This window comes from Choloepus didactylus, chromosome 5 (assembly GCF_015220235.1).
Source record: "Choloepus didactylus isolate mChoDid1 chromosome 5, mChoDid1.pri, whole genome shotgun sequence".
Lineage (NCBI taxonomy): Eukaryota > Metazoa > Chordata > Mammalia > Pilosa > Megalonychidae > Choloepus > Choloepus didactylus.
Window position 1 is genome coordinate 61,496,563 of NC_051311.1, and position 26,072 is coordinate 61,522,634.

General features: G+C 37.4%; 1 protein-coding gene across 2 annotated transcripts in view; it reads left to right on the forward strand.

Annotated features, from left to right (window-relative positions):
• The window catches only part of COPG2 (COPI coat complex subunit gamma 2), a 263,073-nt gene that overhangs the window by 156,152 nt on the left and 80,849 nt on the right, over positions 1-26,072 (forward strand). For both annotated transcript variants that reach the window (XM_037836145.1, XM_037836146.1), the window contains exons 13-19: positions 18,574-18,669; positions 19,403-19,646; positions 21,771-21,846; positions 23,200-23,303; positions 23,891-24,016; positions 24,894-24,956; positions 25,471-25,610. In XM_037836145.1, coding sequence (XP_037692073.1) covers positions 18,574-18,669; positions 19,403-19,646; positions 21,771-21,846; positions 23,200-23,303; positions 23,891-24,016; positions 24,894-24,956; positions 25,471-25,610 — 849 coding nt within the window. The remainder of the gene's footprint in view (positions 1-18,573; positions 18,670-19,402; positions 19,647-21,770; positions 21,847-23,199; positions 23,304-23,890; positions 24,017-24,893; positions 24,957-25,470; positions 25,611-26,072) is intronic.

The following is a 26,072-nucleotide window of genomic DNA, read 5'->3' on the forward strand; positions in this document are numbered from 1 at the left end:
TGGACCCTTGGACCGCCTCTGTCAATGGCAATCGTGAATAATGCTGCCATAAACATTCATATGCAAATATCCCTGCTTTCAGTTCTTCTGTTATATACCTAGTAGTGGGATTGCGAGATCATATGGCAACCCCATACTTAGCTCCTTGTGAAACCGCCACACTGCCCTCCAGAAGGGCGTCACAGTTCTACTTCCCTAACAATAGTGAATAGGTATACCTCTTTCTCCAGTCTTCTCCAGCACTTCTAGTTTTCTGTTTATTTTATTTTATTTTTTTTTCTTTTTAATTTTTATTGGGATTTTTCAGATACCATACAATTATCCAAAGATCCAAAGTGTACAATCAGTTGCCCCTGGTACCCTCATACAACTGTGCATCCATCACTGCACTTAATTTTTGTTCAACTTTTAGAACCTTTTCATTACTCCAGACAAGAAATAAAGTGAGAGATGAAAAAGAAAAAGAAAAAAGAAAAAAAAAGAAAAGAAAAGGAAACTCGAAAACTTGAACCCTCCCATATCCCTAACCAACCCCCCTCAATTGTTGACTCATAGTGTTGGTATAGTACATTTGTTACTGTTTATGAAAGAATGTTGAAATACTACTAACTGTACTATATAGTTTGCAATAGGTGTATATTTCTTCTCTATATGCCCCTCTATTATTAACTTCTAGTTGTATTGCCATACATTTGTTCTGGTTCATGGAAGAGTTTTCTAGTATTTGTACAGTTAATCATGGACATTGCCCACCATAGGATTCAGTTTTATACATTCCCATCTTTTGACCTCCAACTTTCCTTCTGGTGACATATATGACTCTGAGCTTCCCCTTTCCACCTCATTCACGCACCATTTGGCACTGTTAGTTATTCTCACATCTTGCTACTGACACCTCTGTTCATTTCCAAACATTTAAGTTCATCCTAGTTGAACATTCTGCTCATACTAGGCAACCACTCCCCATTCTTCAGCCTTGTCCTGTATTTTGGTACCTTATATTTCATGACTGTGAGTTTACATATTATAATTAGTTCTTATCAGTAAGACCCTGCAATATTTGTCTTTATGTGTCTGGCTTATCTCACTCAGTATATTGCCCTTGAGGTTTTGTCATCAACCCATTTTTTTTTTTAAGATGGTTTTGTTTACACACCATACATTCCATCCTAAGTAAACAATCATTGGTTCTCTGTATGGTCACATATTTATGTGTTCACCACCTTCACCACTATCTATATAAGGGCATCTACATTTCTTCCACAAGGCAGGAGGGAGAGTCAAAGAAGGTAGAGAGGCAAAAGAAAGAGGAAAAAAATGACAGCTAGGAAGTAGCAAAAGGAAAAGTAACCTTAAATCAAAGTAGAGTAAAGAGTCAGACAACACCACCAATGTCAAGAGTCTAACATGCCTCCCCTATTCCCCCCTCTTATCTGCATTTACCTTGGTATATCACCTTTGTTACATTAAAGGAAGCACAATACAATGATTCTGTTAGTTAGTCTCTAGTTGACATTGATTGCATCCCTCCCCCAATGCCTCCCCATTTTTAACACCTTGCAAGGTTGACATTTGCTTGTTCTCCCTCGTAAAAGAACATATTTGTACATTTTATCACAGCTGTTGAACACTCAGATTTCACCAAGTTACACAGTCCCATTCTTTATCTTTCCTCCTTTCTTCTGGTGTCTCAATGCTCCCAACCTTCCTCTCTCAACTGTATTCATAGTTATTGTTGTTCAGTGTGCTTACATTGCTGTGCTACCATCTCCCAAAATTGCGTTCCAAACCACGCACTCCTGTCTTCTGTCACTCTGTAGTGCTCCATTTAGTATTTCCTGTAGGGCGGATGTCTTGTTCACAAAGTCTCTCATTGTCTGTTTGTCGGAAAATATTTTGAGCTCTCCCTTGTATTTGAAGGACAGCTTTGCTGGATATAGGATTCTTGGTTGGTGGTTTTTCTCTTTCAGTCTTAAATATGTCACACCACTTCCTTCTTCCCTCCATGGTTTCTGCTGAGAAATCTGCACATAGTCTTATTAAGCTTCCTTTGTATGTGATGGATTACTTTTCTCTTGTTGCTTTCAGGATTCTCTCTTTGTCTTTGACATTTGATAATCTGATTATTAAGTGTCTTGGCGTAGGCCTATTCAGATCTCTTCTGTTTGGAGTACACTGTGCTTCTTGGATCTGTAATTTTATGTCTTTCATAAGAGATGGGAAGTTTTCCTTGATTATTTCCTCTATTATTGCCTCTGCCCCTTTTCCCTTCTCTTCTTCTGGGACACTAGTGATACTTACATTATTGTACTTTGTTTCATCCTTAAGTTCCCGGAGACGTTGCTCATATTTTTTCATTCTTTTCTCCATCTGCTCCTTTGCATGTAGGTTTCAGGTGTTTTGTTCTCCAGTTCTTGAGTGTTTTCTTCTGCCTCTTGAGATCTGCTGTTGTATGTTTCCATTGTGTCTTTCGTCTCTTGTGTTGCACCTTTCATTTCCATAGATTCTACTAGTTGTTTTTTTGAACTTTCAGCTTCTGCCTTATGTATGCCCAGTGTTTTCTTTACAGCCTCTATCTCTTTTGCAAAATATTCTCTAAACTTTTTGAACTGATTTAGCATTAGTTGTTTAAATTCCTGTATCTCAGTTGAAGTGTACGTTTGTTCATTTGACTGGGCCATAGGTTCGTTTTTCTTAGCGTAGGTTTTAGTTTTCTGTTGTCTAGGCATCTGGCCTCCTAGGCCACCCCAATCAGGTTTTCCCATACGAGAACAGGCTCAGGTCACAGAAGGAGGAAATATTCAGTATCTGGTTTCCCTGATGGTTTTTCTTAGAAGATTGATACACCTGTACTTTTCTGCCTGGCAGGTGCACCTGTCAGCCTGTCACCAGCTGGTGTAAGAGGGTGTGGCCTGTGGCTCTCCTCCCCCAGGCTTTGGGGTCTGGTTCCCGAAAGGCAGGCAGTAGAGCTGGGCCCCTCCCTTTCCTCTTGGGAAGCTATGCCCCCTCCAGAGAGGTCATTTGCATATCAGTAAGTTCTTTGTTTCTCTGACTCTGCTGATCAGAGTGTTTTGATTTTAAAATGGCTGAGGCTGTCTTTACTGCAAAGCGCTGCGGGCTGAAAACAGCTGAGGTTTTCTCCACAAAGAGAGAAAGGGATGGAAATCTCCCAGGTTCACCTGTCAGCCAGAGATAGCACTCAATCCTCTGGGCTCCCCGTACTGAGACAGTTATGTCCCCCAACTCTCCCAAGGTCAGTTGTCACCAAAAGCCTCTGTCTGCTTGTTGAGGATTTGCTGTCTGTATTGAGCAGATAACATGAAAACCCCAGTTGGAGCTGGGCTGAGAGAGTGCTGCTCTCTAGCACCGCGAGGCTTCCGTGAGGGAGGGGCTCTCGGCTCTCAGCACGGGTCCGCAGTTTTACTTACAGATTTTATGCTGCAATCTCGGGCATTTCTCCCAATTCAGGTTGGTGGATGATGAGTGGTCAGTCATGTTTGTCTCCCCGCAGTTATTCCAGGTTATTTACTAGTTTTTTGGTCATTTATGAATTGTTCCGGGGCGGGGACTAACAGTCTTCCACTCCTCTCTATGCCTCCATCTTAGCTCCTCTTTGTTTATTTTATTTATTTATTTTTAAACAGTTTTATTCATGCACCACAGAATCCATCCTAAGTGTATAATCAGTGGCTCTGGGTATAATCACATGTTATGCATTCACCACCACAATCTATATAAGAACATTTCCATTTCTTCCGAAAAGAAAGAAGAAAAGAAAAAAGAAACCTCATACCCCTCCATTATATCCCCCTCTTTTGGCATTTAGCTTTGGTGTATTGCCTTTGTTACAATTAATGAAAGAATATTATAATGTTACTGTTAACTGTAGACCCTAGTTTGCATTAATTGTGTTTTTTTTCTGTAGAGCATCCCATTTTTAACAACTTGTAATAGTGACATAAATTTATTCTTGTTCATGTAAAAACTTTCTTATATTTGTACAATCAACCACCATCACTGTCCACTCTAGGTTTCACTAAGTTACACAGTTTTGGTTTTTATCCTCTTTCTTTCCTTCGGTTGCCATACATGTTGCTAGCCTTCCTCTTTCAACCATATTCACACTCAACTTTATTCATTATACTTATGATATTATACTACCATCACACTGTCCTGTGCTATCCATTTCTGACCCTTTACAATCAATCTTGTTAAACATTCTGACTCCTTAAGCATCAAATGCTCAGTCTTTACCCTCTTTCTATCTCCTGATAACCTGTGTTCTCAAATTTAGCTCTTAGAGTTTGCTCATTAGTTAGTTCATATTAGTGAGACCATACAGTATTTGTCCTTTTATATCTGGCTTATTTCACTCAACATAATGTCTTTAAGGTGCATCCACATTGTTGCATACATCATGACTTTATTTCATCTTTCAGCTGCATAATATTCCATTGTATGTATATACCAAGAAGATGTACACCATCCTACGATGCCAGGTCTAGATTCCTTCCCAGGAGTCATATTCCACATTCCCAGGGAGATTTACTCCCCCGGGTGTCAGATCCCACTTAGTGGGGGAGGGCAGTGATTTCACCTGCCAACTTGGCTTAGCTAGAGAGAGAGGGCCACATCGAGCAACAAAGAGGTATTCAGGAGGAGACTCTTAGGCACAATTATAGGCAGGCCTAGCCTCTCCTTTGCAATAACAGTCTTCCCAAGGGCAAATCCTATGGTAGAGGGCTCAGCCCATCAAACCACCAGTCCCCTATGTCTGTGAGCACATCAGCAACCATTGAGGTGGGGAAGCCCAACACCCGTGCATTCTCCACCAGCTCCTCAGGAGGGCTCTGCATATTTTTTCATTGTTTTTGTTTTTGTTATTTTCTAATTAACTTTTTTTAAAAATTAACTATTAAATGTATCAAAGAAAAATTAAAAAATACATTAAAAAACATTTCAAACAAACCATAACAAGGGAGTAAGAAAAAGACAACTAACCTAAAATAACTACTTTACTCCCGACATGTTCCTACTCTACCCCAAGAAAATAACCTAATATACCAACATTTCTGTGAACTTGTTCCTATGATACCCACCAGAAATTAAACCATAGTCATTCCTGGGCATTCCCAGAACACTGAATTTACCCACAATAGCTTATCTGTTCTTACTGGGTTATCATTCCCCCTTCCTTAATTGTTCTCTATATCTAGTTCCCCTACATTCTACATTATAAACCATTTGTTTTACATTTTTCAATGTTCACATTAGTGGTAGCATATAATATTTCTCTTTCTGTGCCTGGTTTATTTCACTCAGCATTATGTCTTCAAGGTTCATCCATGTTGCCATATGTTTCACAACATCATTCCTTCTTAACTGCCACGTAGTATTCCATCATGTGTATATACCACATTTTATTTATCCACTCATCTGTTGAAGGACATTTGGGTTGTTTCCATCTCTTGGCAGTTGTGAATAATGCTGCTATGAACATTGGCGTGCAGATATCTGTTCATGTCACTGCTTTCCGATCTTCTGGGTATATACCGAGAAGTGCAATCGCTGGATCGAATGGTAACTCTATATCGAGTTTTCTAAGGAACTGCCAGACTGACTTCCAGAGTGGCTGAACCATTATACAGTCCCACCAACAATGAATAAGAGTTCCAATTTCTCCACATCCCCTCCAGCATTTGTAGTTTCCTGTTTGTTTAATGGCAGCCATTCTAACCGGTGTTACATGGTATCTCATTGTGGCCTTAATTTGCATCTCTCTAATAGCTAGTGAAGCTGAACATTTTTTCATGTGTTTCTTGGCCATTTGTATTTCCTCTTCAGAGAACTGTCTTTTCATATCTTTTGCCCATTTTATAATTGGGCTGTCTGTACTATTGTCATTGAGTTGTAGGATTTCTTTATATATGCAAGATATCAGTCTTTTGTCAGATACATGGTTTCCAAAAACTTTTTCCCATTGAGTTGGCTGCCTCTTTACCTTTTTGAGAAATTCCTTTGAGGTGCAGAAACTTCTAAGCTTGAGGAGTTCCCATTTATCTATTTTTTCTTTTGTTGCTTGTGCTTTGGGTGTAAAGTCTAGGAAGTGGCCGCCTAATACAAGGTCTTGAAGATGTTTTCCTACATTATCTTCTAGGAGTTTTATGGTACTTTCTTTTATATTGAGATCTTTGGTCCATTTTGAGTTAATTTTTGTGTAGGGGGTGAGGTAGGGGTCCTCTTTCATTCTTTTGGATATGGATATCCAACTCTCCCAGCCCCATTTGTTGAAAAGACCATTATGACTCAGTTCAGTGACTTTGGGGGCCTTATCAAAGATTAGTCGGCCATAGATCTGAGGGTCTATCTCTGAATTCTCAATTCGATTCCATTGATCTATATGTCTATCTTTGTGCCAGTACCATGCTGTTTTGATAACTGTGGCTCTATAATAAGCTTCAAAGTCAGGGAGTATAAGTCCTCCCACTTCGTTTTTCTTTTTTAGAGTGTCTTTAGCAATTCGAGGCATCTTCCCTTTCCAAATAAATTTGATAACTAGCTTTTCCAAGTCTGCAAAGTAGGTTGATGGAATTTTGATTGGGATTGCATTGAATCTGTAGATGAGTTTGGGTAGAATTGACATCTTAATGACATTTAGCCTCCCTATCCATGAACATGGAATATTTTTCCATCTTCTAAGGTCCCCTTCTATTTCTTTTAGTAGAGTTATGTAGTTTTGTTTGTATAGGTCCTTTACATCTTTGGTTAAGTTTATTCCTAGGTACTTGAGTTTTTTAGTTGCTATTGAAAATGGTATCTTTTTCTTGAGTGTCTCTTCAGTTTGTTCATTTCTAGCATATAGAAACATCACTGACTTATGTGCATTAATCTTGTATCCCACTACTTTGCTAGTAGCTGTATTTCTCAATGTTTTCCAGATATAAGATCATATCATCTGCAAATAATGACAGTTTTACTTCTTCCTTTCCAATTTGGATGCCTTTATTTCTTTGTCTTGCCAGATTGCCCTGGCTAGCACTTCTAGCACAATGTTGAATAACAGTGGTGACAGCGGGCATCCTTGTCTCGTTCCTGATCTTAGAGGGAAGGCTTTCAGTCACATTGAGTACTGTGCTGGCTGTGGGTTTTTCATCTATATTCTTTATCATATTGAGGAAGTTTCCTTCAATTCCTGCCTTTTGAAATGTTTTTATCAAAAAGGGATGTTGAATTTTGTCAAATGCTTTTTCAGCATCTGTTGAGATGATCATCTGATTTTTCGCTTTTGATTTGTTAATGTGTTGTAATATATTCATTGATTTTCTTATGTTGAACCATCCTTGGATGCCTGGAATGAACTCCACTTGGTCATGGTGTATGATTTTTTTAATGTGTTTTTGGATTCGATTTGCAAGTATTTTGTTGAGAATTTTTGCATCTATATTCATTAGGGAGATTGGCCTGTACTTTTCCTTTTTTGTAGCATCTTTGCCTGGTTTTGGTATTAGATTGATGTTAGCTTCATAAAATGTGTTAGGTGTAGTATGCCATTTTCTTCAATGTTTTGAAAGAGTTTAAGTAAGATTTGTGTCATATATATATATATATATATATATATATATATATATGTATGTATTTTTTTTTTTTTTTTTTGGAAATGTTGGTAGAATTCCCCTGTGAAGCCATCTGGCCCTGGGCATTTATTTGTGGGAAGTTTTTTCATGTCTGATTGGATCTCTTTGCTGTGATTAGTTGGTTGAGGTCTTCTGTTTCTTCTCTGGTCAGTCTAGGGTGTTATATGTTTCCAGGAAATTGTCCATTTCCTCTACATTATCCACTTTGTTGGCATACAGTTGTTCATAGTCTCCTATTAAAATTTTTTTAATTTTTTCGGGATCTGCAGGAATGTCACCTTTCTCATTCATTATTTTGTTTATATGGGTCTTCTCTCTTTTTGATTTTGTCAGTCTAGCTAAGGGCTTGTCAATCTTGTTGATCTTCTCAAAGAACCAACTTTTGGTGTTATTTATTCTCTCTATTGTCTTTTTGTTCTCTATGTCATTTATTTCTCCTTTAATCCTTATTATTTCTTTTCTTCTACTTGGTTTAGGATTGGTTTGCTGTTCATTTTCTAGCTTCTTCAGTAGCTCCAGTAATTCTTTGATTTTAGGTCTTCCTTCCTTTTTGATGTATGCATTTGATGTATGCGTTTTCCACTCGGTACCACTTTTGCTGCATCCCATAGGTTTTGATATGTTGTGTTCTCATTTTCTTTTGTCTCTATGTTTAGCAATTTCTCTTGTTATTTCTTCTTTAACCCACTGATTGTTTAAGAGCATGTTGTTTAACCTCCAGGTATTTGTGAATTTTCTAAGTCTCTGGCGGTTACTGACTTCTAATTGTATTCCATTGTGGCCAGAGAATGTGCTTTGAATAATTTCAGTTTTTTTAAATTTATTAAGGCTTGTTTTATGTCCCAGCATATGACCTATTGTGGAGAAAGTTCCATGAGCACTAGAGAAGAATGTGTATCCTGGTGATTTGGGATTTAATGTTCTATACATGTCTGTGAAATGCATTTATCAGATTGTTTAGGTTTTCAGTTTCCTTATTGGTCTTCTGTCTGATTCATCTATCTATAGGAGAGAGTGATGTGTTGAAATCTCTCACAATTACTGTAGAAACATCATTTGCTTCCTTTAGTTTTGCCAGTGTTTGTCTCATGTATTTTGTGGCACCTTGATTGGGTGCATAAACATTTATGATTGTTATTTCCTCTTGTTGAATTGCCCCTTTTATTAGTATGTAGTGGCCTTCTTTGTCTTTCATAACATCCTTGCATTTAAAGCCTATTTTATCTGAGATTAATATTGCTACTCCTGCTTTCTTTTGGCTGTAGCTTGCATAAAATATTTTCTTTCCATCCTTTCACTTTCAATTTCTTTGTGTCTCTGTCTATGATGAGTCTCTTTTATGCAACATATTGATGGTTCATATTTTTTGATCCATTCTGTGAATCTATATCTTTTAATTGGGGAGTTTAATCCATTTACATTCAACATAATTACTGTGAAGGCATTTCTTGAATTAGCCATCCTATTCTTTGGTTTATGTTTGTCAGATATATTTTTCCCTCTCTCTTTCTGTCCTTTATTGAACCAATATTGAATCTGTTTAGTACTGAACCTTTGTCTATAACTCTCTCTCCTTTCTTTGTTCCTCTGTGGATGGGGCTCTCTTTAGTATTCAAGTAGAGCTCGTTGCTTGTTAGTAAATTGCCTCAGGGTTTGTTTGTGAGAAATTTAAGCTCTCCCTCAAATTTGAAGGAGGGCTTTGTTGGATAAAGAATTCTTGGTTGGCAGTTTTTGTCTCAGAATTTTAAATATGTCATGCCACTGCCTTGTCACCTCCATGGTGGCCGCTGAGTAGTCACTACTTAGTCTTATGGTGTTTCCTTTGTATATGGTGAATTGCTTTCCTCTTGCTGCTTTAAGAACTTGCTCCTTCTCTTCAGTAGTTGACAATCTGATCAGAATATGTCTCAGAGGTTTTATTTTGATTTATTCTATTTGGAGTTCTCTGGGCATTTATGATTTGTGTGTTTATGTTGTTTAGAGGGTTTGGGAATTTTTCCCCAACAATTTCTTTGAATACTTTTCCTAGACCTTTACCCTTCTCTTCCCCTTCAGGAACACCAATGACTTATATTTGGACTTTTTATATTATCTATCATATCCGTGAGGTCCATTTCGATTTTTTCAATTTTTTCCCCATTCTTTCTTTTGTTCTTTCACTTTCCATTCTGTCTTCTTCGAGGTTGCTGATTTGCTGTTTTCTAATATTTGTACGGATTATCATGGACATTGTCCACCACCACATTCACTGTTCTATAGATTCGCATCTTTTAACCTCCAACTTTCCTTCTGGTGATGTATGTTACTCTGAGCTTACCCTTTCCACAACATTCACACACCATTCATCACTGTTAGTTATTCTCATAACATACTACCATCATGTCTGTCCATTTCCAAATGTTTAAGTTTTCCCTAGTTGAACATTCTGCTCATAATAAGCAACCAGTTCCCATTCTTTAGCCTCGTTCTATATCCTGGTAACTTATATTTCATGTCTATGTGTTTGCATATTATAATTCGTTCATATCAGTGAGATCCTGCAATATTTGTCCTTATGTGTCTGCCTTATTTCACTCAATATAGTGCCCTCAGGGTTTCTTCATAGAGCCATTTTTTAAAGACAGTTTTCTTCACACACCATACATTCTGTCCTAAACAATCGGTTCCTTGTATACTCACGTAATTATGTATTCAGCACCATCGCCACTATCTGTATAAGGACATCTCCATTTCTTCCACAAAGAAGGAGGAAGAGTCAAAGAATGTAAAGAGATGAAAGAAAAAAAAAAGCAGAAAGAGAGAGAAAAAAAACATGACAGCTAGAAAGCAACGAAAGGAAAGATAGTGTTAAACTAAAGTAGAATAAAGAGTCAGACAACATCACCAATGCCAGGAGTCCCATACCCTTCCCCTATGTCTCCCCCCCATATACATTTAGCTTTGGTGTATTGCCTTTGTTATTTTAAAGGAATCATGATACAATGTTTCTGTTAATTATAGTCTCTAGTTTGCATTGATTGTATTTTCCCCCCAATCCCGCCCTATTTTTAACACCTTGCAATGTTGACATTCGTTTGTTCTCCCTCATGTAAAAACATATTTGTGCCTTTTATTACAATTGTTGAGCACCCTAGGTTTCACTGAGTTATACAATCCCAGTTTTTATCTTTCGTCTTTCGTTCTGGTGTCCCACATGGTCCTAACCTTCCTCTTTCAACCATGTTCACAGTCGTCTTTGTTCAGTGTACTTACATTGCTGTGCTATTATCTCCCAAAATTATGTTCCAAACCTTTCTGTCTGCAGTGCTTCCTTTAGTTTTTCCTGTAGAGTAGGTATCTTGTTCACAAACTCTGTCATTGTCTGTTTGTCAGAGAATATTTTATGCTCTCCCTCATATTTGAAGGACGGTTTCACCAGATATAGGATTCTTGGTTGGCGGTTTTTCTCTTTCGGTATCTTAAATATATCACCCCACTTCCTTCTTGCCTCCGTGGTTTCTATTGAGAAATCTGCACATAGTCTTATCAAGCTTCCTTTGTATGTGATGGATTGCTTTTCTCTTGCTGCTTTCAGGATCTCTCTTTATCTTTGACTTTTGATAATCTGATTATTAAGTGTCTTGGCATAGGCCTGTTCAGATCTATTCTCTTTGGGGTACGCTGCACTTCTTGGATCTGTAGTTTTATGTTTTTCATAAAAGATGGGAAATTTTCATTGATTATTTCCTCTATTATTGTTTCTGCCCCTTTTCCCTTCTCCTTCTGGGACACCCATGACACGTACATTCCTGCATTTCATTTTGTCCTTAAGTTCCTGAGACGTTGGTCATATTTTTCCATTGTTTTCTGTATCTGTCCTTTGTGTGTAGGCTTTCAGATGCCTCATTCCCCAGTTCCTGAGTGTTTCCTTCTGCCTCTTGAGATCTGCTGTTGTATGTTTCCATTGTTTCTTTCATCTCTTGTGTTGTGCCTTTCATTTCCATAGATTCTGCCAGTTGTTTTCTCGAACTTTCGATTTCTACCTTTTGTACGCTCAGTGTTTTCTTATACACTTCATGTCTTTTGCCATATCTTCCCTAAACTTTTTGAATTGATTTAGTATTAGTTGTTTCAATTCCTGTATCTCAGTTGAAGTGTAAGTTTGTTCCTTTGACTGGGCCATAACTTCGTTTTTCTTAGTGTAGTTTGTAGTTTTCTGTCATCTAGGCATCTGGTTTCCTTGGCTATCCCAATCAGGTTTTCCCAGACCAGAACAGGCTCAGGTCTAGAAAGAGGCAATAGTATCCAGTTTCCCTGAGGTTGTCGTAGAAGATTGATACACCCTGTGACACCTCAAGTCACTGTGCTTTTCTGCCCAGCAGGTGGCGCCTGTCAGCCTGTAGCTCCAGACTGGTGTAAGGAGGTGTGTCCCGTGGCTGTTTTCCCCCAGGCTCTGGGGTCTGGTTCTGAATAGAAGGCAGGTGATAGAGCTTGGCACCACCTTTTTCCTCTTAGGGAAGATACACCCCCTGGAGAGAGGTGTATATGTACCCTTGTCTAGGTCAGAGCACTGGAAACTGAAAATGGTTTAGGCTTTTTCCATTGAGCTGAAAAAGGGACAGAAATCCCCACTTCAGGGCCAGTCTGTGGCCACTCTCCATTTCACGCATCAGCCAGAGATAGCACCTGGTCCTCTGGGCTCCCCCTCCCTCCCAGAGAGGTCCTCCGGCTCTCCAAGGTCAGTCATCACCAAAAGCTTCTGTCTGCTGTTTGGGGATTTGTAGCTTGAATTCAGCAGTCCACACTTGTTAATTAAAATCTGAGGTGGAGCTCAGCTGAACCTTAATCGCTTGCTGGGAGAATGCTGCTCACTAGCACAGCAAGGCTTTGCAGATTGCGGTGGGGGGGGGCTCTCGGCTCTGTTCTGCAGTTTTTACTTACAGATTTTATGCTGCAATCTCAGGCATTCCTCCCAATTCAGATTGAATATGATGAATAGACAGTCACGTTTGTCCCCCTGCAGTTATTCCAGATTATTTACTAGTTGTTCCTGGTTGTTGATTAGTTGTTCCAGGGGGACAAACTTGCTTCCACTCCTCTGTATGCTGCCGTATTCTTCTATCTCTCTTAGCCTGTTTTAAGTGTTGTACATTTAAAGTCTAATTTGTATGATATTCATATTGCTAACCCTGTTCTTTTCTGGTTGCTATTTGCCTATTTTTGTCCTTAGGGCTAAAGCGAGTCTCTTGTAGACCACATATAGATGGATCCTGTTTTTTTAATCCATTCTGCCAGTCTGTGTCTTTTGATTGGGGGGTTTAATCCATTAACATTTAATGTTATTACTCTAAAGGCAGTACTTTCTTCAACCATTTTGTCCTTTGGATTTTATATGTCATATCTTTTTCATACTCTCTCTTTTTACCCTTTTAGCTACCCTTACTGATAATCTTAATTTCTAAACTCTCCTCCAGACCTCTCTCTCCTGTCTTTTCTACCAGCCTGCATCACTCCCTTTAGTATTTTTTTGTAGAGCAGGTCTTTTGTTCACAAACTTTCTCAATATGTGTTAACTGTAAATATTTTAAATGCTCCCTCATTTTTGAAGGACAGTTTTGCTGGATATAGAATTCTTGACTGGCAGTTTTTCTTTTTCAGTATATCTTAAGTATATCACACCACTGCTTTCTTGCCCCCATGGTTTCTGCTAAGAAATCCACACTTAGTCTTGTTGAGCTTCCCTTATATGTGATAGATCATTTTTCTCTTGCTCCTTTCAGAATACTCTTTTTGTCCTTGGACTTTGACAGTCTGATTAGTAAGTGTATTGGAGTAGGTCTATTGGGATCTCTTCTATTTGGGGTAAGTTTTATTTCTTGGACCTGTAAAATGATGTTTTTCATAAGCATTGGGAAATTTTTGTTGATTATTTCCTCAGTTAGTCTTTCTGCTCCTTTTCCCTTCTCTTCTCCTTCTTGGACACCCATAACTCATGTATTCATGTGCTTCATGTTGTCATTTCAATTCCCTGAGACACTATTCTTATTTTCCATTCTTTTCCTTGTCTGTTCCTTTATGTGTAAGATTTCAGATGTGTTGTCCTCTAGTTCATTAATCCTTTCTTCTGCCTCTTCATATCTACTGTTGTATGTCTCCATTATGTTTCTCATTTCTTTTGTGTTATTCATTCCCATATGTTCTCTTGTTTTTCTTTTTTTTTTTTTTTTGGCAAGCTTCCAAGTTCTTCTTTATAATCACTCAGTGTCTTCTTCATTTCTTTTGTCTCTTTTCCCAAATTTTCCTTCAGCTTTTTGAATTGATTTAGAAGATTTGTTGGAACATATTTACTTAGTTGTTTCAATTCCTCTCTCTCATCTGAAGTTTTAGTTTGTTCCTTTGACCGGACTGTATCTTTGGACTTCCTAATATGACTTGCAGTATTTTTGCTGGTGTCTAGGCATCTGATTTTCTTGATTAGTTTATTCTGAAGGTTGTTTTCTCTCTTTTGCCTCAGGGTTTCTTTTTGGTTGACTGTGTGCTCTAACTGTTCTTTTACATTTGGTTCAACTTATTCTAGACCTCTAGCATAGCTTTGTTTATCTCATTAGAATTTTTTCAGCTCTTATTTTTCTGATTCTTGCCGTGCATATTTGGAATGTTTTTTGAGATTACCCTTTTTTGTGCAGTTGTTTCACCCCCAGGAAAAAAGCTTTCTCTTCCTTCTTCCTCCTCAGGGAATATTAATCTGCTCTGTTTTTTATTTGCCTCTATATGTTTGTAACACTCCTTTTGTTACCTCTAGCAACTTTTACCTGGAGGGCTGATTCTGGGAGGAGGGTGGCCTCAGAGAGGATCTGCCCCAGTCAGTTATTCCCAGACAAGACAAATCCAGGACTTACAAAGGGGGTGTAGATCATGATAAAGGTTCCCTGGGGGGGATGAGACCCAGCAGGGTGCCAGTCTTTCCTGTGAAGCCTCCTGATCCTGTGCTTTTCCTTTCCTGCCCAGTAGATGACGCTTGTCAGCCTGCTGCTCCCCAGAGGCTTAAGGTGGTCCTGTGCCTTTAATTTTTAGCAGACCCCACCTCTACCAGGGGCATCACTGAGACAGAGGCTGATGGGAGGGTGGGCTTAAACTGTTTCTTTTTTCCCAGATCCTGGTGTCTGAATTCTCTAAATAACTGTCACTACCCATTCTGGACCTTGCCCCCTTCTTTTCTTGGGGAAGATCTGCTCTTAAGCCCCTTGTTCCCTGCAGGCTAGAAGAGTTACAGGACTCTGAAGCAGTCCCACTTATACCCTTGCAGGAGCATGTGTGGACAGGCTGAGCTCTGATTCTTGTAGGTTGAAACTGTTGCTGATATTCCAGCCTCTGGAGTCTAAATTCTCTGAATGAGAGTTGCCACTTCTGCTGGGTACCCCCCCCCCCCCCCCCCCCCCCCCCCCCCCCCCCCCCCCCGCTTCTTGGGAACTATCTCCTCCATCTGATTAGTTTGTCTCTCAGTCAACCCTGCTTCCGCCCTTGACTGGGGCAGGGCTGAAAATGAAGAGTGCTGGCTGCTTTCTTTAATGGGCTCCTTAAAAATGAACAACAAAACAAAACAAAAAAACTGTTCTCAGAGCTGGTACTTGGCTCTATGTACCCTTTTTCTTGCTGCCCAGCCCTTTTTCAGCAATTTGAACTCAGCTAACTCCAGAAGCCACTCCCCCCGCACCGTGAGCCCTGCTTCCTCCCTGCTCAGAGTGGAGCTGAAACAGAACTCCTGGCTTCTTTCTTGTTTATGTTGTAAATTTATCTGTGCTCAAAGCTGGTATTTAGCAGTCAATATGTTAATCTTATCCACAGTTAGAGCCTGGCTGAGCTCCCTTTCCCTTGCTCCTAGTAGAGAGGGCTTCTGTTTTCCACCAGGGAGTGATTACGAATCAGCCCGCGATAACCAGTGGGGAGTGGCACAGCCTCCACAGCATGGAGGGATTTACTTACAGCTACGATGTATCAGTCTCTTGTTTTCACTCATTCCTGGCTGGTGTATGATGTGCATCTGGTCTCCCAAATTCCCCAATTGTTTCAGACAGTTCCTGGCTATTTACTAGCTTCCCTGGGGGACAGACTAAATCCTACACTTCCCTTTGCCATTATCTTCTACCCCCTCAATGTAGTTTTAATTTTTTTATTTTAATTTCTCATATTATGAAGGAAGTTAAACATGTTTTCATATTTTCAAGAGCCTTAATACCTCTTTTTGTGAATTGTCTGCTCATGTCTTTTGCCTATTTTCTAAAGCATTTTTAGACTTTGGTTTCCTCAGTTATTTATTTAGAGTTCTTTGTATATTAGGGTTATTACTCCTTTATCTCTGAAATGTGTTACAAATATATTCTCTCAGTTCATTTGTCTTCTAGCTTTGCTTACATGTCTTTTGTCATGCACAAATTTAAAATTTTTGCATAATTAAATTTATCAGTCTTTTCTTTTATTGCATTTAGTTTTTGAGTCATAATTAGAAAGCCTTTTCATTCAGACTGTAGATGAGTTCACCCATGTTCTCTTCTAATATATATGTTTTTTCTTTTTTACATTTAGATCCCTGATCCACTGGAGTTTATTATTGCATATTGTGTGAGAAATGGATCTATTTTTTACCTTTTTCCAATGACTATCTACTTGTCCCCAGAACTTTTATTTCAAAGACCATCTCTGCCCTAGTGATTTGAGATATCATCTTTATAATATACTAAAGTTCAATACGTAGTTGGGTTTCTTTCTGGGCTTTCTGTTTTATTTTGTTGGTCTGTTTATCCATTCATACACAGTACTACAAACTTTTAAATATAGAAGCTTTGTAGGATATATTAATACCTGTTAGTTCCTCCCTCATTGCTCTTTATTTTCAGTCTTTTCGTACTATTCTTGCATGTTTATTTTTTCTTATGAACTTTAGTATCAACTTGTTTAGCTTTGTAAAAAATCTCATTGTCTTTCTTACTGTGATAACATACAATTTATAAGTTAACTTAGGGGAGAACAGACCTCTTGATGAGATTAAGACATCCTAACCAAGGCTAGGGGTGTCTTTTTATTCAAGTCTTCTTTTGTGTCTTTCAAGAATGTTTTATACTATTTTTATACCAGTTTTGAATGTTTTTAAAATGCTAAGCATTTATTCCTAAAGATTTTATCTTTATTGTTGTTGCTCTTATAAATGGAATTTTCTCATCTATTATATATTCTAATGGCATTCATGCATATGAATATTCATGTATATGAATAATGTTTTTTCATGTTAATTTTATAGCATGCTACCTTGCTGGGTTAACTTTATCATAGATACTCTCAAGTTTCAAGGTATACTATCATATCATTTGTAAATAAAGATGGATGTGATTTTTCTTTTCCAATTCTTCTCTAATTGTTTTCTCTTGTCTGATTGCATCAGCTGATATCATCAGAATAATGTTAAATAATAATGGCTATGATGAGCATACTGACTTTCTTTCTGACCTTAATGGGATTGTCTCATGGGTTTTTCCTTTAAGTAAGGTGCCAATGTTAGATTTAGGTATACAAATTTTATCATGTTATGAAAGTATCCATCCATTTATATTTTCTCAATAATTTTTATTAGCAATGGGTGTTAGATTTTATCAAAGATTTTTCAGCATCTCTAGATATAACCTTATGATTTTTCTCCTTACACTCATTAATACAATGAATTATGTTAAACAATTTCTAATATCAAACCATCCTTGCATTCTTGGTATAAATCCCATTTCATCATGGGGTATTTTTGTCTTAATGTAGGGTTGGAGTCTGTTTGCTAGTATTTTACTTAGAATCCTTGCATCCATATTCATCAATTACTTCAGTCTAATTTTTCTTTTGTGTGTTTTCCATCTTTATTAGGTCTAGGCATATCATTGCTTCATAAAAAGACTTTGGATATTTTTCTTTATTTTCTATTCTCTGAAACAACATATGTGGATTTGGGGACTATCTGGTGTTGGCAGGCAATTCTCAGTTTTCCATAGGTCTCTTATATTTCTGCACATCTTGCAAATTAGGTACTAATTGTTCTTTGTTCCCAACTGTTTCAACTTGGTCCCTTTATGTAGTGTAAGGTATCTTCCAGCCTTGAAAGACAGAGACAGGCTCTCTCTCAAGAGTAAAGGGCATGTTTCCTTACAGTTCTTGGAATTACAGATAGTACTTCCTTCTGCAGCAAAGAACAGACATATCTTCTTGTCCAATATAAAAAAGATAATGTTTCAGAACAAAGGACAGGCTTGCTTACTGCCTATTATAAAAGAGTCAAGTTCCATTGCTCAGGATTCATCTCCTGTAATGCAACCCACTATGGGTTCACATCTCTTCACATTACTTTGTAGGAATTGGGGCTCAGGGAACTGGCCAGAAAATGTGGATAATGTGGCTGCTTTTATTGATTTAAGTAATAAACTGTCTTTGATGTCTGACTCAGGATGAAGTCTCATGGTTTCTACTAGCATCCATCAAATTGTGGCAGGCTAACTTGTTAGCTTGCAAGTAGGGTAAAATCTCACACCCTTCATTCACAGTTCTTGATGCTAGGTCTGTAAAGTTTTGGTAAAAGTCCCCTACAAGCTATTTGTGCCTGGTATTTTTTTTATGAAGTAGTTCCTTGGTAACATTCTCTGTTTCTCCTTAGAAATCAGTCTGTTTAAGCCTTTTACCTTACTGTCCACTTCCATAATTTTATACACATATTTGCTTCGGCAGAGGGATGGGCTCTCTTGATTGAACCTCATTTTTTACATTGCTTTTTATTTTCCTTTGAGATGTTCTCATTTGTATTTCACAAAGACCCACTTTAGTCATTTTAGGTATCCATCATGTCTTCTTTGCTTGCAGTAAATAAGAGGGAAAGTATTCTTAGTAGCTAAAGTTATAAAGATGAATGCCCTTTCTGTTTGTTTTTCTGCAGGTGGTGGTTGTACAGGCAATTAGTGCTCTCTGTCAGAAATATCCGCGAAAGCACAGCGTCATGATGACTTTCCTCTCCAACATGCTCAGAGATGATGTAAGTGGTCTGCTTTTTAATCATGGAAGTTGCTCTCTTAAATTCTCATGATTCCCATCAAAAACTATAGTGTTTTAAGCACTATCTTCATATGCCTCTTAAGTATTGTGTTTAATTCTGGTTGGTCTATTATCATTGCTAAACTTCCGTTTTCTTTGGCTTTCCCACTTGGAGAAAAAACACTTTCGTTTCTTGCATAGGAGAGGTGTTATGGATTGATTTAAGTACCCTAAAAAGATATGTTGAAGTTCTCACACCCAGTACCTCAGAATGGAACCTTATTTGGAAATAGGGTTGTTGCAGATATAATTACTTAAGATGAGGTCACACTGGAATAGGTTGGACCCTTAATCCAGTATAAGAAAAGGAGAAAAGACACAGAAACAGAGACACACAGGGGAAAAGGCTGTGTGAAGATGTTGGCAGAGACTAGAATGCCAAGGGGGCTGGCCCTCACCAGAAGCTAGGAGAGTCAAGGCAGGATTCTTCCCTAGAGCCATTGGACAGAGCACGGAGCAGCTGACACCTTGATGTTGGACTTCTAGCCTCAGGAACTATGAGGGAATAAATGTATGTTGTTTTAAGCCACCAAGTTTGTGGTAATTTGTTATGGCAGCCCTAGGAAACTAATATAGGAGGGAAATAAAATCTGAATATTATAAGCCTTGGAGTATATGCATTTCTCCAAAAAGTATCTTTAGAATGAATGGCATTTTTTCTTGTCTTTTGCCAGGGAGGCTTTGAATATAAGCGGGCCATTGTGGACTGCATAATCAACATTGTGGAAGAGAACCCCGAGAGTAAAGAATCAGGTCTAGCTCACCTTTGTGAATTCATTGAAGACTGTGAACACACTGTTCTGGCTACTAAGATTCTCCACTTGTTGGGCAAAGAGGGTCCCAGAACACCTGTCCCCTCCAAGTATATCCGCTTTATTTTTAATAGGGTCGTGCTGGAGAATGAGGCTGTCAGAGCTGGTGAGTTTTTGAAACACTGATAATTATTTAACTGCTGATCTTTTGAACTGCATAATTCATGGGGGTGGTAATGAAATTAGAAAATGAAGTTGCAAGGTCCATTTGATAGTGGAATTTTGGAGCACCCTTAAAGCCCCAGATATATATCTCTTCCTCCATACTCCAATTTCCATCCTAATTTATGCCTTAGATATAGAGATAAATAACCCTTGACTTTCAATATGATAGAAATACTTTGATGGCATCATCCATTTTTTCCAGAGTTATAGCCATAAGTACGTGTATGCGGGGGTTGTTTGTGTGGGTGTGTATCTCTGTATATATTTAAGTGACTTCTAAAATGATTTTAGGAATTTTTTACTTCCTCCGAAGGTTCCTTCCCCTTAGCATATGAATAGGTCCAAGTCTTTCACAATATAAATATAATTCCTCCTTTGATCCATTATCCCTCACTACTTACTGGCTCTCTATACTTTTTATTTCCTTTCACATAAACTTGAAGTAGCTATTACTAGCTGTCTCCATGGATTTATTTTCCATTTTCTCCTGAACTCACTATAATCTAGTTTTCTCCCTTAAAAATCCTCTGAAACTATTCTTTTTAAGATTACTTATAAACCAGTTGGAGAATTATATTAGACACTTTAATGTTCTTATCTTTGTTTACCTCAGTCAGTTTGATGTACTAGTGATTAAACAGTTAATGAAAGCCTCTCTTCCCTTGGCTTCCACAATAGCCTCTGTTTTTCCATCATTCTTTAGTCTTAAAAATAGGGCTTCTCTTCCTAGGCCACTCGACAATACTAGTTTTCCTTGGGGTTTTGTCTTCTCAACATACACATTCCTCCTGGTGATCTTTTTCAGAGCTCTACTGGTATGCTATGGAATACTAGTCCATATCTCTTCCCTGAACTTGTATGTCCAACTACCTAAGGCACTTCAAATTCAACTTGAAATTCAGACTAACTGAAACTGAAATCCTCATCCTTTCTATCCACTCAGTTGCTAAGACAAGACCTTATCCCTCTGTTTTACAGCCTCCATCTATTCTGTGACAAAGTTCTATCAATTCTGTCTCCTTATTGTTTCTTGATTCCTTTTTTTTCCCTCTAATTTCACAGGTGCTGCTTTAGACTCTCATCCATTTCAGATTCCTCATTTGTTTGACTGTTTCTATACTCATGTACATCCAGTCTATTCTCCACACTCTGGTCTTTCAGAGACACACATTTATCCCATATTTAACATCCTTTGATAGTAATTTTGGGGTTAACTATGACCAATTTTAATTTTATCTCTAAGAGTCTCTCACTTATCTCTTGCTCTCAAACATGGGTCTTATGCTTCGGAATTGCTGAACTGTGTACGGTTCCCATGATACATCATGCTTTCTTCTCTACAAGGCTTAAGGCCTTTGTACTTGTTATTCTTTCTGCCTCTAATACTCTTTCCCTGCCTTTTCTCCCTAGCTAACTCTTCTCCTTCAAAATTTAGCTCAAGTACTAAGTGTTAACTCCTTGTCTTTACTTCTTCTGTACCAATTCTGATTTAAGTTCTGTTCTCTGTACTGACAGCATCTACCGTGGACTTCCTATGCTATATTGTAAATACCTCTTTACCTACAAGTCTCTCCCAATAGAGGTCAGGGACTATGTCTTTTATCTCTCTTAAGGTCGGGGACTATATCTTTTCTCTCTCTAACCCTAGCACCTAGCATAATTCCTCACAAAAGGGAGGTGAAAAGAAATCTTTGTTGAATGAAGTGAATTTTGATACCAGAGTTTCTCTTTATGTCTGGGACTGGTTGGTTGAGATTAGGGCTTAAGTACCTCTGTGTGATAAGTAAGGGGGTGTGGTGGAGATGGAAGATAGAAAACATATGATTATTTTTCTCAATGCATGGAAGATGTTCCTATTCAGAGCTCTCTTGGGCCTGGAAAATTCTATTTATGCTTAAATGCATCCAAGAAATAAGATAAAGAAACACAATAAAACCATAAGAGTATATCACAACTGAACATGGGGAAGCTTCTCTGATTTTTTTTTTTTTTTTTTTTTTTTAATGATTGTTGTTTAACTCTGAAAACCAACATTTTTGTTTCTTGATTTTATGCTTCATTATAGCTGCTGTGAGTGCTTTGGCTAAATTTGGGGCTCAGAATGAGAATCTTCTTCCAAGCATCCTCGTACTTTTACAAAGTTAAGTAAAAGATGTTTCTCTCTCTCTCTTTTTTTTTTTTTTTGGTAGAGAATTCCTCATTGGACAATACCAGATATGTTACAGGACCTAAGAGTGAAACTGATGGATTAAGTCAGGGGCAAATGGCATTTTCTGTCTCTAGTAATTATGCATATTCATGTGCTTGCTACATATAAAATTTGACTTTGAATTGCTCTTGTAAAATTTTGAGAAAGTGACTTAAATACATAAGCCTCAGTTTGTATACTAGAGGCTAACTCCAAGGGGATCTTAGGTGATTCCCCATGCACAGTTGAAAATAGCAGCTTTTCATAGTCTCCATGATTTCCTATATCATGAGGAAAAGACTTGCTTTAGCAAACATTCTGTTGTTGCATCTCGGAATTGAAACAGATAAATTTAAAGCCAAAAGTTAGCTGGTTTAAATAAAACAGATTGTCATCTGAGTGGTAACAACATCTGGATTCTGAATGTTATTTATATTTTTAGTATTCTGAGAAAGTATAATAATCCTATCCTTAATTATAGAAAAGTCTAACTCTTCACCAGGGTCATGTGTTTGCAGATCCAAGAATAGACTCCAAACTGCATCTGTTGTAACTGTGTTCTTTCTAGTTATTGTAATGCCTACTTACATAGTGTTATAATTCATAACACCATTTCTTTAGTACTTCAAAATCATACCCAAGATTTGTAGAGGCTTTAGGATCCACTGTAGGCCATTGTTAAGCTTTTTTTTTTTTTATAAAATGCGACATGTTTATGGCAACATACTTACAGAAAGTAGGAGGGGTCACTTGACTGAAAACATGTTAGCAATTTGACCCTTACCAAAAACTATTTTGGTGTCTTTTAACAAAGCATTTGTACATAAGGTAAATGATTATTTGAAAAAATAGTTTTTTTCTTTTTTTGTACAAATTCAATTCTGATTTTTAAAATTATACTTTACAAAATTTATGCCAATTATATACATTGATAGGGTGAAAGGAAAACCATGAAACTTTTAGAACATTGTTACAAGGCAGAATAAAATCCCTTCAGGCTGATACACAGTACGTTAGGCTTTTATATTTAAGCTGTGGGGGCATAATTTGATCTATGGCAAGTTGGCTCCTGGGTGAAGATAAGTACCTGGCATTGATGGAATAAATATAAGTTAATTATTAATTCGTACTGTAATTCATACCAGCCCTCCCTACTACGGTCTATCAGAGTTCCTGCACAAAAGATAAGAACTGTGAGCTCTTTTATAAAGGTAGCATCAGATGGCCCGAATCTTGTCCTTTAATTATGGTGGTAAAGCTATTGGAAACCTTTGCAGTACTGTGACATGCCTATTTCTGATTCCAGGTGTATGATGGATACTGATGATGAGGTACGGGACAGAGCTACCTTCTATCTAAATGTGCTGCAGCAGAGGCAGATGGCACTGAATGCTGCATATATCTTCAATGGTCAGTGAGAGCCAATAATGTAAACAGATACACTTTTGTTCCCCATATGGTGTCTTGGAAGCATATCTCATGATGAACTGCATGTGTGTGACTTCACTAGGCAAAATGCTTGGTTTTTATCTTTGAATGCACTTCAAATTTTAGGGAAAAGCTTTATTTACAGGAATATTTTCCAATACAATATTGGTAATTTGTATGAAACAATCTATAAGAATATGTTTCTTGCAGTATATAAGGGCCCAAAGAATATTGCTTGTTCCTGGTTTTCCTAGAGCTCCTTGTAGAATTGGTTTACGTTTTTTTCCCTTTTCTTAGGCTGTCATTGTTCCCTGTCCCTAAGTTTCTTTCTTCCTTGGGAGATACTTATATTTTGTTGAAAATTTTTATGATCTGCTCCCATGCTTCCCTGAATGAAATTATGAGGCCATTTTATATAATAGCCTTGATTTTCAATTATTTAGGTTATAAAGTATGTAGCCATGTTTTTATCTTCCTTTAGAAAGTCTGGATAACTATTAGAAATCTGGGCCTATTTGGATCCTAGTATAGGCAAGAGATGATAATACTGAGATTTCTGTGTTTCTCAGGTCTGACAGTCTCAGTTCCAGGGATGGAAAAAGCCTTACACCAGTACACATTGGAGCCTTCAGAAAAACCTTTTGACTTGAAATCGATTCCTCTTGCAATGGCTCCTGTCTTTGAACAGAAAGCAGGTAATGGAAACAGTTAATTCTGATTATTTTTTCCTGTGTATGAGTAGTTTTGCACCAGTAAAACATGTTAATACTTGTTTCGTTTGTTTAATTCTGTCACTTCTAAATCTTTCAGATCTAAGATGGATGGTATTTTTTATTAAGGGTTTAAAAATTTTTCCTAGTTCTTGCATAAAATTGAGCATATAAAAGGTGACCCAGGATGAATGTTTTGGTTGTTTTTCTTGTTTTTTTTTTTTTTTTTTTTTTTAATTTTAAGTGTTGTAGCATTTGAAGTTAGTTGCCACTCTATAACTCAGAGTAGTAGTTATGCTGTTACCTCCTCTTTTTATTTTCTAAAGTTGATAATTTCTTAATATTGCTATTGGAGGTTCATCTTGAAAGAATGTATGGAACAAGAACAAAAAAAAATATTCCTAAGGAATATCTAACTTGAAAACAAAACAAAACATGAAGGAAGGAAGAAAGTGTTTAGTGGTTAGAACACAATACTTGGAATGAAAGATCTCATGCTTATGTTTCCAACATTTCACAGTTTTTCCATTAATACTATACAAGTAATTTTTCCCATTTTTGGAGCATGAGAAGATTTGTTGTATGAATTGTTCCTCCTTTTATGAGTAATTTCTTGGTGTATCCTAGTCCATTTAAAACAGATTCTATATTTTTAGGGCTTACTTTATCACAGCATGTTTTCATTAAATATATTGTAATTTGAGCACCACCCAAAAACAGTGACAGAGAACCTATTGGTCTGATTTAGCAGTAGTTCATTAGGTATCTGCTAGCAATTTTTCCCCTCATTTCTTTCTATCTGCATTTTTTAGCTTTATAGTGTGATGGAAGCTCACTTAATTCTTCATATCTGTCTTTATAGAAATCACACTTGTGACTAATAAGCCAGAGAAGTTGGCTCCTTCCAGGCAAGACATTTTCCAAGGTATGATGACTTGATGGGTAGAAGTAATAGTCTTGCATCCTGGGAATTGTAAATATAGTGAAGTCCACTACATTTATTCAATTTCATTAATTATCTCTAAAGAAAATCTTTCTATGACTGAATAGAGGACTTTCGCTGTGTTGCCGGGGCTACCCAATGTCCATGGGCCTTTCCAGTTTTCAATTTGCTAGCTTACTAACTGGGAATGTTGTTTTGGCTCTGTCTCTTATTAACAGGGCACTCAAATTGTAACAAAGTGGGAATTTAATTTCTTTTTTTAATTTCCTTAAAAAATTTTTTAAATTTCTCTTTTTGCTTTTAGTAATTAAGAATATAAACTCATATAAATGAAATACTTTAAGATTATTTCACTAAAGCTTGGGGACATACTAGTTGAGTTTTGAACTATTAGTAAGACTAATGGTAAAACATTTTAGGGATTCAGAGTAATATCTTGCCCAGTCTTCCTAGTATCTTACATTCTTCCTTCTTTTCTTTCCTTTTCTCTTGCTAGAACAATTGGCTGCCGTTCCTGAGTTTATTAATATAGGACCCTTGTTCAAGTCTTCCGAGCCTGTTCAACTTACAGAAGCAGAGACAGAATATTTTGTGCGTTGTATCAAGCACATGTTTACCAATCACATTGTGTTCCAGGTGAGACTGGTGCCATAATTGACTCCTACAGGGATTTGCTAAAACTGATATGCTCAGAGACAAATATTAATTCCCCTTTATTTTATGATTCTAATTCCTTTTAAAGAAATAGCTTGGCAGAATTTCTCTTTTTCTTTCCTAACTCCATAGGTATTGAGTTCATATGCTGGGTAACTGTTTATGGTTAAAATTTAAGAGTACATAAAACTGAAATGTCTGAAGAAGTTAGACAACCTAAAGTATAACCTATCAAAAAAAAAAATCATCCATTAACATCAGGGTAGATTAAGTGGGTTGTTCTAAGAACTTGGGTTTTGAGTTGATTCTCAGACTCTCTCATAAGACTTCTGTCATCTTGTTTGGTAGAGTTAAATCTCAGGGAAGAGAGAAACTGATGAATAATATAAACAAAAAGACTTCAAGAAAAATACTATCCTTGTTGCCTAAAGAAAAATCTTAGGA